Source organism: Tamandua tetradactyla, chromosome 6 (assembly GCF_023851605.1).
Source record: "Tamandua tetradactyla isolate mTamTet1 chromosome 6, mTamTet1.pri, whole genome shotgun sequence".
Lineage (NCBI taxonomy): Eukaryota > Metazoa > Chordata > Mammalia > Pilosa > Myrmecophagidae > Tamandua > Tamandua tetradactyla.
Genome location: NC_135332.1, coordinates 129,937,530 through 129,955,357, shown reverse-complemented (window position 1 = coordinate 129,955,357; position 17,828 = coordinate 129,937,530). Strand labels below are relative to the sequence as shown.

The following is a 17,828-nucleotide window of genomic DNA, read 5'->3' as shown; positions in this document are numbered from 1 at the left end:
AACCATAGTAGCTAAGGTCTTGAAGCCAGGAAACCTCAGGCCAGGAAAGCAGACATACCCATGCACTTGGAGAGGGTGAGTTTGCCCCTAAAGGCAGAGGGTAAGCCTTCCACTTCTCTGTTCAGGAACAGCTGTGCCCCAGACCTCGGAGAGAGTGGAGCACATTCCTTAGGGATTGGGGAGAGCGGGGCTGCCACCACATAGTTCTGGAGGGGTTGAATGTGTGCCCCAGAGATAGGAGAGTGTGCGGATGTGGCCCCAATCCTTGGAGAGGGTGGAGCCGAGAAAAAGGCAGTTTTTCCAGTGTTCCCCAAGGTTGCATTCAGAGAGAGGGTAGGCCGCTTCATAGGCCGTTGGAAAGTGTGGGACTGCCGCTTTCTAGAGATCTGAGGATAAATGACTCTCAGACTATGAAATTTAATGGCGTTTGCTCTGCAGGCTTTTGAAACTGCTTTGGTCAGGTGACCCCTGTGTTCCTTCCAATTTCTCCCTATAGAAATGGGAATATGTACCCTATGACTGCCCCTCCTTTGTATGTTGGCAGCAGATAACCTGTTCTGAGTTTTACAGATCCAGAGCCAGAGGAGATTATGGCTACAGTTGATTTTGATGAGATCTTGTACTGTTTCTGACTCTGAATTGTATTTGTATTGTTACTGAAATTGTTTTAACGCTTCCTCGTATTGGGATGGAATGAATGTATTTTGCATTTGGAAAGACTGTGTCTTTTGGGGGTCCAAAGGATGGAATGTGTTGGTTTGAATCTATTGTGTATCCCAGAAAAGCCATGTCCTTTAATCCTCATTCAAGACTGCTAGGGGGTATCTTTTTGATTGTTTCCATGGAAATGTGATCCACCCAGTTATGGGGTATAACTTTTGATTACATGGTTTCCATGGAGATGTGTCTCCATCCATTCAAAGTGGGCTTCCTTAGTGGAGACCTTTAAAAGAGAACTATTTTGGAAAGAGCCATGAGACCACCAGAACTAACAGAGCCACCAGAATGGACAGAGCCCCAGGCAAGCCATTGAAGAAGCCTTGAAAGAAAGCTCCATATGCCTTTCCAGCTGAGAGAGAAACCCTGAATGCATCAGCTCCCTTGAACCAAAGTATTTTTTCCTGGATGCCTTAGATTGGACATTTTTATAGCCTTGCTTTAATTTGGACATTTTCATGGCCTTAGAATTGTAGACTTGCAACTTAATAAATTCCACACCTTTTAAAAAGATTTTCCATTTCTCATATATTTCATTCTGGCAGCTGACTAACTAAAACAGCATGGGAATTTTTATGATAACTTCTATTTTCTCAAGGAAGCAAAAACATCACACCTAAGAGTGAGGATGAGGGAAAGATCTGCCTACTGCTTAATTAAGAAACGTTTATCTAGAAAATTAAATTTCTGTGAACATCTCACCCCGTACTATTGCAGCAGTATGAAATCCAGTTCTGTTACTAGCCATGTGACTTTGCACAAATTACTTAGGCATGCTCTTATTGAGTTTCCTCGCTTGGAAAATAATAGCCCTACTTCAAGATAAGAGCACCTACTTCAAGGGGTTGTTGGAAGATAAAATGAGCTAATATATGTAATGCTTACAACAATCCTTGGCACACAGTATTCACTACATAAATATTTGCTAGATATTATAAAAGAACTGTGTACTACAAAACCCATCCTGTAATAAGGTAGAGCAAAGATAGGTATATCACAAAAATTAGGTTTTCTTGAACCAAAAAGTAAAATTTTTGCCAAATGTGAGGCAAAATTAGAGGTTAAACCTATGTTCTGATTAAAAAGTAATTTAGGGTGGGCCATGATGGCTCAGCAGGCAGAGGTCTTGCCTGCCATGCCTGAGACCTGGGTTCGATTCCCAATGCCTGCCCATGTGAAAAAAAAAAAAAAGCAATTTAAGGAGAGCTTCAGATTTCCACTTACACAGATGACTTCCCATTGCGAGGATCTTTGAATGTTGTTGTTCTTGTGTTATGATCAACAAAGTACCTAACACCTTCTCGAGTGTACCTAATTTCCCAGCCTTCTGGCAGGGGTTCTTCATTCTGTAGGCTAAAAGATAAAAGTTGCAATCACAAGGTGAACATCTTCCAGGTATTCAAAACATTCAGATCAAGGTTCACAAATCAAGGATTCTATCTAAAGATACATGCAAGATTCCATCTATAGATACATGCAAGATGACTTAAGTAAGGTTGTAATATATACATACCCTTGAGTTCTTGGATCTTCCCATTGGGTTGTTTTTGTGTTATGATTCACAAAGTAAACCCTGTCTGTGGAATCCACTCTTTTTTCTAAAAGAGAAAGAGAGCCTAGCATTTAATAACTTTGCTATACATAACTTACAGGTATTTTTACTAACCACATATTAGCTTACCCCAGCCTGGTGGCAAAGGCCCATATGGGTCGTTTTCTGCAGCTAACATTGAAGCCTGATTGGAGCAGGAGTCAGGGGAAGAAATAAAATAACAGTATTTTAATATAAAAGCAGATATGTAAACTAAGTATTTGACAGATCCACATTTTATTATAAATTCATAAAAAATATAAGGGACATGAGTATATAGTAATCTCAAGACACACAGTCCTAAAAATGCCATGAAGTAAGAGCAACCAATTAATTGATAAATTTATTCTAAAATTTTTCTAAAAGGATATAGAAATAATATATTGACACACTGACAGTATTTTAATTTCCTAATCCTCCCATAATAATTTATAGTAGCAAGATGAGATGGGAGAAGAGCATATAGAAAATGAGTAACAATAAAATTTTCTATAATATACTCTCTATATTATAGAAAATATAGAATAACAATATTATTTGTATAGAAAATAGAACAATTAAAGAAAATGCCTTTTGTTTAAATCAATATTAAGTTTAAGTATCATCTTTATACAAATGAACTTATAAAAATCTTAGTATTAGTATTCTTTAAACATTCATACACATATAAAAAATATTTATGCTTACACATTAAAGCTTACAACTGTGGATTCTGAAGAAAATGTAAACATTCTACCATCAATTTTAAAAGAATGACAAATATAAAAGCCATTACTTAAATCATTTCTTAACCATAAAGTATGTGTCTTGGATGAGTATTTTATACTCTTATAGCAGACAGACAAATTGCATACTCAATATCCATTTCCACCCCTTTCTTGATTAACCTAACCTCTATTTTGTTTGAAATAGTAGCAAGCAGCCCAACTAAGAATGCTGCACTCCCAAACCTCCCTTGCAGCTGAGTCAGTAGAGTGACCGATTCTAACCAATGCAATACAGCCAGAAAGTCCCTGCTAAGGGCATCCCTTTCCTAATACAAAAGAAAAAGGCTTGTTCAAAAAGCCTTCTTCCTTTTCTCTTCTTCTGTTCCTTTCTTCTTGTCTGGACTGTGGAAATAAGGCCCAGAGGGCAGTAGCTCCATATGGGTGAGATGCAAGAATGAGGCATGATAAGGATGAGGGGACAAAAGAGTAGGAAGGATGTGGGTACCTGATGGCAATGCAGAAAATTTACGCTAGACCCTTACCCCACACACTTGGTGTTGTATGAGATAACTAAATCTCAAGCCATTTAGACCTTGATATTCTGCTACTTGCAGAACAACACACCTATTACCTTATTCTGCCCTGTTTCCCAAGGTTTTCATGTATACAAATTATTCTAAACAAAAGAAACATACGAATAAATAACAAAAACTTAAAAAAACAAATGTACTACATAATTTCCTGTTTAGTATATACAGCTAAACTATGGAGCCTTATCATAGATTTTTATATAGGTCACCAATGAACCAGAAATTGGTGGCAACAAGGAATGCTAGGGAATTTGGGTTGCTCCACTGCCTCCCTGCCGGGTACAGAGGCCAGATAACTAGAACAGTAGAGGCAACTTGGAAATGAGAACTTATTATTTAAAGCTCTAAAGAAACTGAAAGAGCCAGCCTGAGGAGGGATTTTGAAGTGTCATTTAAGTTTTCTTTCTATATCTCTTTCCTACTTCCTTTCTATCTGCTAACTTCTACATTTTGGGTTTCTTTGAGTTGCCCCCAAACACTATCTAGAGATGCCTGGTACTTAAAATTTATCTTTTCTACCTCTTGCAATCCAACCTATATCACACAGCTTCGTTTTTTCTTTTTACCCCTTTCCTCTTGTGGATTTGCTTATAGCAATAAATAATCAACTGGTTGAATTTCTAGACAGCATGAGATTTTATGGACAAAATTATCTCCAATTCGAGGAATTATCTTTTTTTTCTTTTGGCATGGGCAGGCACCAGGAATCAAAGCTGGGTCTCTGGCATGACAGGCAAGCAACTACCTTATAAGCCACCGTGGCCTGCCTAGGAATTATCTTTATTTTTGGTAGGCAAAACAGACAAAAGCATTGTTTTTTAGAATCTGGGATGGGAATCAGAATAGCTAGAATGTGGCAAGACTGTCAAATCATGAGATAATGGTTTCTTTTAAAGCAAACAAAATAGTTATAATTAAAGGCAGAGGATAAAGAATTGGTAAAGACATATTCTTTTCTTAAGAAACTGCACATATGAAATTACCTTTAAATAAGGAAATAAAACTAGTATAGTTATATAGTACACCTGAATATTTTTTAAAAATTTCAAGCTTTTTATATGTCAGAAACAGCTAAGTATTTATTAAAGATTAACTAAAAAATACCTTGTAATACAGCCTTTGACATTAAAAAAAGTCACCAAAACAGGAAAGGGCAAATACCTGAGAAAAAATGTTGTATTAACATCTTATGATTAGCTAATTACCGAATAGAGGTATCGCTGGTTGAATTGCTGCATGGCTCCCTGCAACTGGTTCCGCTGAGACTGCCATTGTTCAAAGTTTCGGACAGATTCCATGGTAGGCCGTTGCCATGTTGTTGTTCTGGTGTTATGGTCCACATAATAAACTCTTCCACGATCATCAACTCTTCTTTCCCAACTTCCAAAAATAAAATAAACAACAAAATGAAGAAACAATAGTATATCAATATAGGCAAGTAAAAAGTATTCTGTTAATAATTCACACAAATTATTTAAAAATCAAGTTCAAGACAGATAAACTTTTAAAGAATGTAAACACTGATACTTTTCAGGAAAACTACAAACATGTAACTTGCTATTTAACTTCACCAATTACTTTATCACTCTGTTGCTACATGATTTCTAAGGGCTATCTAAAAGAGAAATCATAGATTGAGCAGCCTCTGTACTGATCTATGATCAGTTTTTCCCTCTTTTATCAATAAGCATTTTCTGAGTGCTTACAGTATACCTAGCAATCTGCCGTGATAGCCACTTCCAAAGTTCAGGATTTTAACTGAATTTTTAAAACTAGCTTTTTGACCATTCTCCCTGCCATTATATTGCTATCAGTTATCTTTCTGAGTACAGATCGAATCAGATCATTCTACCTATCATAGCTCTATGGCATTGTATAAAAATGAACCAATCTCCTTTTCCAAGTTCATCTCCAATAAGATCCAGGGGTCCCATGTGAAAGCCAAACCAACTACTTGTTGGTACCAAAGGTGTCATATGTTTCATCCTGTCATGCCTTTGTTTTAATAGTCCCTCACAACACAATGCTCTTCCCTATTTCTCTACCAAGAAAATTTTACCTATCTTCCAGAGTTCATTCAACTCCCACCTCTTTCACAAATACAGTTATGGCTATCAAACTAATTTAGATGGTATTTTATATATCAATCTCAGAATCCTTTCAGCAACCACTTCTAACTTATTACTGAAAATACAATGAGGTCATAAAATGCATAAGGTAATGTAAGTTCAAGGGTGGAAATAAGGCTCTAGAGATAAAATTAAAGAGAGTTCCTGCTTAACTTTTTGACAATAGCTTCAATGAAAGGAATCCCACTGTAGGGCACTCAGTGAATGGGTTAACTGAAATGACTATAACTTGATGATCCTGCTACAGTTAAAATGAACTTTGTGCTTTGCTACATTGAAATCTGGGTCCATATTTTCCAGTGGTAAGTTCTCATTAACACCATAGGGCCGAAGGCCAGGGTGCTTGCAGTGAACTAAAATAATATAGGGGCTTTTTCTCATCATCATGACTCCTCAGCATCTCTTAAGGTTGGTGGTAATATAAGGGGCTTTGCATTGTCATGATGCCTGACCACCTTAGTACCTACTGTGAGGTCCCTCAACGACCAGCTTATACAAGATGAACCGCTTCTCGCTCTCTTCCCCACACCCTACCTAGGTTCACACCTCTGTAAAAATCAAACACTAACCCCTCAATCCCTCTCTTGCTTGACAAATAGCTACAGCGCCACCAATATATTTAACACTATAAAGGCAGAGTCCCCAGGTTCTCTTGCTGCCCCTGCCTGCTTGGTTGAGCCTACACTCCTGACACGTTTCAGGACCCCGTGAGGCCAGCCTCCTCTCTGTTCTACAACTGTGGGCACTAATAAACTCCTCTTCCATACATCGCTGGTGTCACTTATTCCTGCCACACTTATTTATCTAAAGAACCTTTTAATACAGTGCTTTACTCTATAAAAGGGAAGTATCTCACAAAAATAATATATTCCCTGCCTTGAATTTAATTCTAAACTCTAAAAGTGTTTACAACTTTAAAGGTGGAATTTAAGTTTGAGTGTGAAAGGCCATATAGTGAGTGGCAAAGATAAAAGGGAGAAATTCCAGGAATAAGCACAGTGTGGGGGATTCAAAAGATATTGCTAATGTGCTCTCAGTACAGTATGTGTAAAGAGCTATGAAAGATAAGAATACAGAGAGATGAAGGAAAATCAGTTTGTGAAGGGCCCTGAATGACAGCCTAATAGCAAAAGCTTTAATTATATATAATAGGAATATTTTTATTCATTTAAACCTTCTTTAATGATTTTAGATACAATGAAATAAAATTTTGCTTGTTGCAATCTTTGTAGGTCACTATCTGATATAGTCTAATATCTCTTATGTCATTTTATCAGTAAATCTTATGAAATTACATAGTTTAGAAAACTGTGGAGAACCATATACCTAAATTGCCCTAAAAGATGCCTTCCATTTCTTAAAACATAACAGTGACTGAATTTGGACTAAAATTCTGTAACTGCTCTTAGTAACTCATGCCAATGTTAGACAATCTCTTAAGGAAGTCCTTCAGATCATCTAATTGTAAAGCAGATAAAATGCAACAATTTTCCTTCATCCAACATTCATTTTTCACATAAGCAGACCAATTTGGTTATGGAAACTTACTATGCAGAATGAATACTTTATACTGTACCAGATAAATTTAAAAATCACACTTGTAATAAAGTACAACTGAAGATGCACAAAAATGCTTATTACCCTGGAGGTAAAGGCTGTGGTCTCTCCCAGGTGGTTGTTCGGGTGTTATGATCTACATAATAGGTTCTACCATGAGGATCTTTTCTCTGTTCCCACCTTTAATAAAAATACAAGGAGAAAAGTAAAAAGTAACAAAGTAACATAATCTGAAAAATAATTCCTTCTTAATAACAGGTAAGCTTTACTTTAAAAGGCTATATATGTAATAAAGTTGTTGCTTCTTGTCTCAATTAGTGCTTAAGTTCTTAATTACTCCCTTTTTAATAACAATACTGGAAACTCAAATATTAAATAGTTACCAGAGAAGGGACAGAATACCTAAAATGTTAAATGTTACTAATTTACAGAATTCCAAATGATAAAAAAATGAATTTAATTAAGGGTGTAGGAACTTTCAGCCTAATTTCAAATCCAAGGCATAAAATAACAATGATCTGTGCCTATAATTTCACAAATATACATCTGAAAGATTTTAGTAGAAACAGCCTAAACGAATATGTGGCTATAGTGCTCCATGAAAATTCTTTCCTCTATATGTATTTGATCTCTTCTTTCTGGGCACACCTCTCCCTCTCTTTCTTTTGGTAAGCATTCAGGTTTATAGGCATCAAGATTTTATCTTTTTCTGCTCTATTTTTAAGACTCTCAATTTCTCATATTCTCCATTCTATTTTCTCCTCTGTGACCTCCATCCATTTCTTCCTCTCCATTCTTTCCTTAACATGGTAAAGAAGAAGAAAAAATTTAAATGTAAATACAACTTGGAATTTTGAGTTTCAGGGTCTTGTTTTAAAGTAGAATGACATAAAATATTTTCCTCTCTCTTAAACAGAGAAGCCCCAATTAAATTTGACTTATTTTTTACTAGAGAGGCCTTAAACAATTTTCCTACACAATGACCACTACATATTAAAGTTACTCCGTAAGGTACACGTATACATAGATACATACTTAAAATAAATGCAAAAAATAATTTAATAATTTGTTCAAGTCTTATCTAACAAATATTAAGCAAAAAAGTGCTTCAAGAATAAAGATTTCCAAGCTCACAACTGACTCCTTTTCAAAGAAACTGTTAAGTTCATCTATTAAAAATCACTGACATAAATTCTACACCAGAACATTCATGGTGATGGTATAAAAATTTAGATATTCCTTACAAAGCATTTCACTAAAAATGAATAACCTGAAATTTTAGATTTATCTCCTTTGTTCTATGTAATATAAAAGTTAATGGGAAGATGGGGTTTAAATATGGAATTTCATTTTAAAGACATTTTAGGAATACCTATCACATATACCAAGGGGCTACTTATATGTATAAAAGCTTAACTGACAAAAACAAATTAAATACCCCAAATTTATCAAGTTTCAAGAAGTCCCTAGTAATGACGCTTCACACTTTTAGGTATTAATACCTAAAATCAGTCCTTGAATTTCTATCGCTATTATATAGCAAGATTTTCCAGTTTTATCCTTTCTTCCCAAATGTCTTCTACTATTTTGGGGCAGAGGGAATGGACATTTTTTTTTTTTTTTTTACAAAAATTTGTTTTGTTCTTATAGTGTAGCACATACACACACACACACACACACACACACACACACACAACACATACAGACCATAATGTTTGCCACTTTAACCACTTTTAAGTGCACAATCTGGTGGTACTAATTACATTTACAATGTTATGCTACCATCACCACTATCTGTTAACAAAACTTTTCATCATCCATAACAGAAACTCTATATCCATTACAGGATATCTCCCCATTGCTCCTGCCCCCAGTCCCTAGAAACCTGTAATCTATTTTGTTTCTATGAATTTGTTTATTCTATATATTTAACATATGTGAGATCACATAATTTTTGTCCATTTGTGTCTGGCTTATTATTTCACTTAACATCATGACTTTACTTAGCATCTATGGTGAAACATATATTAGCATGTCATTCCTAATTATGGCTGAATAATATTTCATTGTTATATATACCATTTTTTACTTATCCCTTCATCTGTTGATGGATGTATGGGTTGTTTCCACCTTCAGGCTACTGTAATACGGCTATGAACATTGGTATATAAGTATCTGAGTCCCTGCTTTCAATTTCACTGGGTATATGCTTAGGAGTAGAATGCTGGGTCACATGGTAATTCAATGTTTAATTTTTTGAGGACTTGTTAAACTGTTTTCCATAGCAGCTGTACCATTTTATGTCCCTGCCATCAATTTACAAGGATTCCTATTTCTCCGAACCCTCATCAACACTTACTTTCCATTTTGTAAATAATACTCATTCAAGTGGGTGTGAAGTAGGTATCTCATTGTGGTTCCTTTGCTATTTTCCATTACTATTTTAAATTCAGCTTTGATTTTTATGAAAATTATACTTACTGTCACACAGTTTAAAGTTGTATCGTCTGCGACATTCATTACGGAAAACAACAACTACTGCCCCTTGTGGTAGGTTGAATTATGGACACCCCCCCCAAACAAGTTCTTGATCTTAATCTGCGTTCCTGTAGGTACAGCCGTTGTAAATGGGATCTCTGGAAGGTGTTTAGTTAGAGTGTGGCTCAACTGAATGAGAGTGAACATTAGTCTGAGTATTGGAGTCTTTTATAGGCAGAAGAAATTCAGACATAGAGAAAGCAACCGGGAGAAGCCGAAATCGAACTATCAAGGGAACAGGCAAGAGAAAGGTGAAGACATCGCCATGTGATAGGAAAGCAAGGACCTAAGGATTACCAGCCAGCCAGAATGCTACCGACCCCAGAAGAAATTATAAGCCGAGCTTCAAAATCATGAGTCAAAAATTCCTGTGCTTCAGGACAATCTATTGTGTGGTATTTGTCATAGCAGTTGGGGAGATTAAGACACCCCTTCATTCCGTTCCCCATTCCCCAAAGGTAATAGCATTTTCAACTGTTTTAAAAATCTAGACTGGTTGAGTAACTAAGCCTGCTGCACGTCTGTCACCTTGGGCTGTTCTTTCACTATCATGTCTTGGTAATGCTTTTTCACTTCTCTTCTAGTAGATGCTCTCTTCTCTGGATCTTATAACTTTAGTTTAAGTTTAGCAGCTTCCTAACAAAGAATATATGGAAAGGAAACTTCTGGAAACCTAGAATGTCTGAAAATGCATTTATTCTACATGCACATTTAACCATGTGGTTGGAAACAAAACTCTAGATTGGATAATATTTCCTTCAGTATTTAATTATGGCATCTGGCCCACTATATTGTAGAGCTTGTAGTGCTGATTCTGAGAAGTCTAATGAGTCATTCTGATAGAATGAAACCTGCTATTTTGTTTTTTTAAATCCTTGGAAATGTGTAGAAATTTTTCTTTGCTCCAGTGTTCTAAAATTTTTGGAATGAAGTGTCTAAATGTAGTTATTTTCATGTATTATGCTTTGTTCTAGTGAACCCTTTCACTAAAGAAATTCATGTCCTTCACAATTGTGTAAGGTTATTTTTGGTTATTTTGTTGACGATTTCTTTTTCTAGAACATCTCTTACTACTTTCTGGACTGCTCCTCTAATTTTCCTCTTTTGTTTCTTCTATTTTGAGTTTACCTTTTGCTCTACTTTTTCTTTACCTTTAGACAGTTCTTCCAATGAATTGAATTGCCATGAACTTGGGTTCTCTGAGCATTCCTTCTTACAGCATCTTGTTCTTGTTTTATATACGCCATGTCTACTGTTATCCCTCAGAGAATATTAAAATAGCCTGTTTTCTTCAAGCAGCATTTTTCAGCTTGTTTGCTTTGATCTCTATCTTTTATCTTTTTATTTGGGAAGAGGCTTCCCAAAGATGTCTAAGAAGCAGAGTACCAAAAATCTCACTGGGAGCTCTGGGAGCCTGAGTGGGGTTGTGGATTGTGGAATTTGAGGTCGATACAATGAGGCTAATTGTTGAAGAGCAAGCAATTATCAGTACGTTCAGTCTTTTCTCTGGGCTTTGAGAGAAGACTCTTCTAATCTCCTGGCTGGAAAGGTCAAATCCTATTTGTCAGTATTCTGAGATAAGTGGGAAAGAATGATGGGGGTTTACAAGTTCAGCTCATAAAAATTTCACTTATGTCTCTTGATAATAGTACACCTTTGCCGTCAAATAGGCATGATATTCCTAAGTACAGGGAACCTCCAAAGAAGCAACCCCGAGACAGAGTAGTAGTCCTGGCTGTGGGGAGAAGGAGGGGAATTAGGGATTCATTTCTCATTCTGACTTTCCATCAGTCTTGTTATTGGTAGTACTATCTTCACCACACTTCCAAAGATATCTGATGCTGCCAATTCCTAAGTCTTTCGGGAGTCCCCATGCATACATGGGCTTCTTCCACTGACAGGCCAGGATCAACTCTATTGGGTTTGCTAAGACAGCTATGCTTAACCACCCTTCAGATGACTGCAGCCCCGGCCAACAGCTAGACTGTGGCCTCACGAAGGACCCTAAGCAGAAGCACCCAGCTAAGTCGTTTCCTGATTCTTAGACCCCAAAATTGTGAATAGTAAATATTTGTTGTTTTAAATGGTTACATTTAAAGGAAATTTGCTACAGAATAATAGATAATACACAAGGAAATAATACAAAAGAATTAAGGCCTACATATTTAGACTCTAAGCTTCACAAAGGTAGAGCCTTTGTCTATCTTGTTCATCAGTGTTCAGGTACCTAGCACAGTCCCTGCACAGCAAAGGAGCTTCAATAAAGTACGTGGTGAATGTGTGACTCTACTTATAAATAACCTGGAAATACGACCAAGTTTTTTAAAAGCAACTGAAAAATAGTAAGTAGAGTATGAGCCCATTTCATAAAATAATTCTACAAGTTTATGCAAAAGAATAATTTATATAAGCATTCACCATACTCTTTTACCTACTTTTATCTTTCTTCATAGATTTATCACCCTCTGTAAAGCTCCTGCCTGTCTTTCTACTGAAACCCAAGCTCCACAGCAGCAAAGCCTTGGGCCCTCAAGTGCCTCTGTATATCCAATGCCCAGAATAATGTCTGCCCCAGAGAAGGCTCTCAAATATCTGCTTCTGGAATAATATATAAACACCATTTTCTGGATAGTGAGCTCAAGGGGCACTTCAACAAATATCTCCGTATAATTTAAGTATTTTACTTAAGAATGCCTTAGTTTTGTAATCAAACAAATTTTAAGATTAGGGAAAAAAGCAAACACGCCCTCCATCCACATAATTGGCTATGAAGCCCTTCCTAGCTTTTATCCTTAGTTAATTGCAAATATTTCTAATTTACATTGAAAAATATTTAGTGAGCTCTTATATTTCAAGCTAGCCCCTGGTCCTTAATTTTCTAAAACAGGATCACCTCTAGATTTCAGTGTTTTTGATCTAAACAGAATTCATCTTTCTCAAACTAAACTACTTGCTACACAGAACATCATATTCAGAACTACTTTTGTGTATCTTTATAATTTTCTACATTCTAGTCAATGGAACAGGGTGGGGGGCAAACTTTTTCTGTAAAGGAACAGATAAGAGAGAAAAACCCTGCCCTGCCCCACTCCCATTTGTGGGGCATCCTGGGTTGTGTGCATGCTTTGTGCCCAGCTGCCCTCTGCTGACAACATTCTTGGGGCAAAGAACTGCTGGCCCAGAGGGGCCTGGTGAATTTTACCATCTGCCTCGGTGACTCCTAGATCCCACTGAGCCCTTCCCTCCTCCTCTAGCACCTGGTCCGAGGGGAGGCAACTCACGAAGCCACCTAGGGTGATTCCAACACTTGGTTCTAGAAACTGCGGAGAGTGAGTCCCCAGTACGTAGGTGGGGACCATCAGACTAGCCCTGGGCAGCAGTGAGAGAGAAGGTGCTAAGTCAAGGGAGGAATACAGTTTAAGGGCAAAACAGACTTGGACTGGCTCACAGTACTCTAGTCAGCTAGAGCTGTGCCTGTGGGCCATACAGAAATGGTGGTGAGCTGCATTTGACCCATGAGTAGCTTATCCCAGTAATGAAAATTTAGGAGCACCCCCCCCCCAAAATATGTGCAAATGTCCTGACTGATTGATGAGAATTCTCTAGCATTCCTTAATTTACTGCAAAAGAGCCCTAATTTATAACTGCCACACTTGCCCTTCAACCAATTAACACTCTCCTTTCTAGAATTTATGTATGGTCTACTTGTCTCACTAAATTGCGTGCAAATTTTCAAAACTTACTATTAAACAAAGGCCTTGTTAAAAAAAGAAATGTAGAAGAATTATATGAAATGTATTACAATAAAAATAACATGATTCAATTACTGATTGAATACCTACTGGTTTCACTCAAACTGGGATATACAGTAAGACTGCTGCCTTCCCATAACCTACAATTCAGACTCCCTCCCATCAGCAGCTAACCATCCTTTTTAAAAAGCAAAACACAACAAAACAAAATCCTGCCTTTCAGTTCTGCATCTTTTCTTGCCACTCCCATCTAAAATTTCTCTCTTTCCCTGTGTCTTCACAAAGTGTTCTCTGTTAGTTCTCACTCTTCATAAGAGTCTTCTGTGATACTTCTTTCCCTCTCATTCACTCCCAACTCACAGTAATCTGAATGTAGCTTTCACTATTTCCCTGAAACCACCTGTCAAAGGTCAACAATAACTTCTTCGTTTTCAAATTCAATGCACACTTTCAGGTCCTATCTTACTTAAATTTTTCAATAGCTTTTGACCTTGTCCATCATTTTCTTCAGAGGCATTTAAAAGCCAGGGCTTTTGCTCAACTGCTCTCTCATTCTAAATCATTTAATCAAGCACTCATTCATTTATTTTACAAATATTTACTGAGTTCAAATGTCAGGTACAGTTTTAAACAGTAGGAATACAAATGGACAAAATAAACTCCCCTTTTCCATCTAGCAGGGCTGAAAATAAACTCAAAATATATGTCCCAGAGTGATTTAAGTATTGTAGATAAAAATAGATTACAACATCTGACTAAAAGAAACCTACTCAAAAGAATTCACTGACTCCATAAATTCTAAAATAGGCAAAACTAATCTAGAGTAGAAAAATATCAGAATAGTGATTGTCTCTTTAATGGACAGGGATTGAAGGAAAAGAAGATTTGAGAGAACATGTGGGGTGACGCCATATCTTAATAAGAGTTTGAGTTACTTAACTATATGTGTTTGTCAAAAATCATCAAAATGGAACACTTAATACGTGATCATTTTCTATACAAACTTTATGTAAAATTTAACAAATACTGAATTCTAGTTAATGATACACAAGCTGAAGCATTGAGAGGTAAAGTGTATTGTTTGCAACTTACTGAAATGCATTTAAAAATTAAAGGAATACAGAGGGGTAAAGAGACATGAGATAAAGCTAGTAGATTTAATAAACTGTCAAAAGTAGTATGTATATGAGAGTTTGCTACAAAATTCTTTAAATTTTTCTTTTTGTTTGTAAATATTCAGAATAAATATGTTTGGGAAAAATAAGGCAGGGGGCAAGCAACGGTGGTTTAGTTGCAGAGTTCTTGACTGCCGTGCCAGAGACCTGGGTTCAATTCCTGGTGCCTGAGCATGCAAATAATAATAATAATAAGGTACAATAAGCAGATGAGGGTGGAGCCAATTTGGACAGGGTATATGGGAAATGAGATAACTCTTGATTATAGAGCTGAATGTGATTTATACAAATATATGGGGAAGAATATTGCAAGTTTGATAAAAGAAATACAAAGGTCATTAGGTTGAGATCATGTTGGTAAACATTCAAATTCTATCTCTAGCCCAGAAGGCTCTTCTTCAGAATATTCTTCTTCACTCCTGGTTTATATGTGTAACTACCTCTATGAAACTGCCAACTGGATACCCTTCAATTACAGAACTCAAACTCTTGACCTTCCTACTCACTCTGAGTCCAACATTCTTCTTATAATCAATATATCAATCAAATATACCACCATCCAGCTGCCTAAACAATATCTAGGGTGGGGTGGGGAGAAACCTAGGGACCTACTTTTACTCTTTCTGAAGAATAAACCCAGAAGTAATACACAAACCTAACTTTTCACTGATTTGCATTTTAAATTGGATTTTGATACACAGAATTTTTCATTTCTCTTACATATCGCTGTATGAAGTGAATCAAAATTAAAACTGGAAAGTAAAGAAGTATTTAAAAAAAGCACTTGAAACAAGTGGGCTGCACATTTTAATCATTGAGACTTGGGCACCCATAAATCCACTGTATAGTTAGATAACTAACAAAGTAAGTTACCAAAGATTAGAGAATAGAACAAAGAAAGGGTTTTGAGGGAAGAGGAAGGCACTGCAGAGTTGAAAACTACCTATTTGAAAGGATTACACAAGCCTCATACTGCCTGAGCCAGAAGAACCCTGACTCCTCCACTTTTTCTATTCTTCTAATACTCCACCAACTTAGTTCTTAGTTCCCCCAAAAGGCTTAATATATGGCAAAGAAACAAATAGTATGAATCAGATTTTAACTTAGATTTCAAATGACTGAACTATGGAAAAATTTTATATGCCATTCAATGGTTGGATATTATCCTTAAGTCTAAATCAAATATTAGAAAAAAGAAAAAAAAGTCAGCATACCCTGATGGCAAAGTTTCTGTGTTGGCATTTCCAGACTGTTGCTGTGCAGATTCTCCACACCCATCTGGTTGTCTTAATTTGGCTGCTTCAAAGACAGAACTATTTCCAGAATGAGAGACAACAGGATTTAACACACTTCTAGCTTCAGACACCATCGCTGCACTCGTAGAAGGAACACACTCATTGTTTTCTGAGGAAGTCAGTATTTCTTGAACCGGAGGGTCTTCAACAGTAGTACTAGTGCAATTTGAAGACAAGGCGGTTTCTTCAGAAATTACTGCAGTCCCCGTGGCCAATGTATTATCTGTTGGTGCAGATGAGGATGACTCGCCATTAACTGCGAAGGGAAAAGCAGTAAGATGAGCTATCAAGTAATGACAAAGCAACCAATAATAATCAATCAATCATACTTATTCAGAACCTAATTCACACTGAGCAATGTACCAGGTAGAGAAGAATATAAATTTCTGCTAATAGGGAGGGAAATATATGGTGGCATTAATTCTTAAAATAGTACCACAGGGGATGTCAGAAAAACATCCAAGAATCTATTTTATACTTTCTGGAGAAATAACTAAGTATTGGAACCAGTGACATAATTTTCTTAGTTTCCATTTAAGTGTAATTGATCCATTTCAAGTATGTACTGCTATAAAAGTGAGTCATATTAAAATTGTGAGGGTAATAGATTATTGAACAACATCTACCAGAAGATTACAATTCAAAGTTCTAACTGAAATGGGAAAGGGAGACATAATTAGAGTAATGGAATCTTCTGTATTTAATATTTTTATTGAGAAATCTTCACACACATTCAGTCCATCTACAGTATACAATCAGTGGCTCACAATATCATCACACAGTTGTGATTTTGTCACCACAATAATTTTTAAAACGTTTGTATTGCTCCAGAAAAAGAAAAAAACTCATACATTCCGTACTGTTCACCCCTCTCTCATTAACCACTAGTATTTCAATCTACCCATTTTATTTTTTTTACCCCTTACCCCTTCTCATTATTTATTTATTTTTCCTTATTTTTTTTTTTACTCATCTGTCCATATCCTGGATAAAAGAAGCATCAGGCACAAGGTTTTCACAATTACAGTCACATTATAAAAAGCTATATAGTTATACAATTGCCTTTAAGAATTGAGAGTACTGGAATACAGTTCAACAATTTCACTAACTAAAAAGTGTTATCTATATAATGCATAAGAATAACCTCCAGCATAACCTCTTGACTATGTTTGAAATCTCCAGCCACTGAAACTTTATTTTGTCTCATCTCTGTCTTCCACCTTTTCATCAAGAAGGCTTTCTTAATCCCTTGATGCCAGGTCTCAGCTCATCTGGGGAGTTCTGTTCCACACCGCCAGGGAGATTTACATCCCTGGGACTCATGTCCCATGTAATGGGGAAGGCAGTGAGTTCACCTGCCAAGTTGGCTTAGAGGGAGAGGCCACATCTGAGCAACAAAAGAGGTTCCTTGGGGGTGATTCTTAGGCATAATTATCAGTAGGCTTAGCTTTGCAGGCAAGTTTCATAGTCAAACCGTAAGATGGAGGACTCAGACTATAGAACTGGTTGTCCCCACTGCTTGCGAGAAGATCAGGAACTCCCCAGATGGCGGTTTACTTAAAGTAATAGAATCTTAGGTTACATTTTTTTTTTTTTTTTTTTTTTTTTTTTTTTTTTTTTTAAGGAAGGAAAGACAGAGAAGGAAGGAAGGATGGAAGGAAGGAAGGGAGGAAGAAAGGGAAACATTTTTAGACATTTTCTTGTTTTATTATATTTTTGTTTGTTTGTTTGTTTTTTACATGGGCTGGGGCCGGGAATCGAACCGGGGTCCTCCGGC

The 17,828-nt window shown here is 36.6% G+C and overlaps 1 protein-coding gene across 4 annotated transcripts in view; it reads right to left on the bottom strand.

Moving 5' to 3' along the window:
- WWP1 (WW domain containing E3 ubiquitin protein ligase 1) overlaps positions 1–17,828 on the bottom strand; it is a 158,236-nt gene that overhangs the window by 33,739 nt on the left and 106,669 nt on the right. For all 4 annotated transcript variants that reach the window (XM_077167131.1, XM_077167133.1, XM_077167132.1 and 1 more), the window contains 6 exons: positions 15,971–16,307; positions 7,376–7,471; positions 4,811–4,985; positions 2,399–2,453; positions 2,231–2,315; positions 1,942–2,070 (listed from right to left, as the gene is read on the bottom strand). In XM_077167131.1, coding sequence (XP_077023246.1) covers positions 1,942–2,070; positions 2,231–2,315; positions 2,399–2,453; positions 4,811–4,985; positions 7,376–7,471; positions 15,971–16,307 — 877 coding nt within the window. The remainder of the gene's footprint in view (positions 1–1,941; positions 2,071–2,230; positions 2,316–2,398; positions 2,454–4,810; positions 4,986–7,375; positions 7,472–15,970; positions 16,308–17,828) is intronic.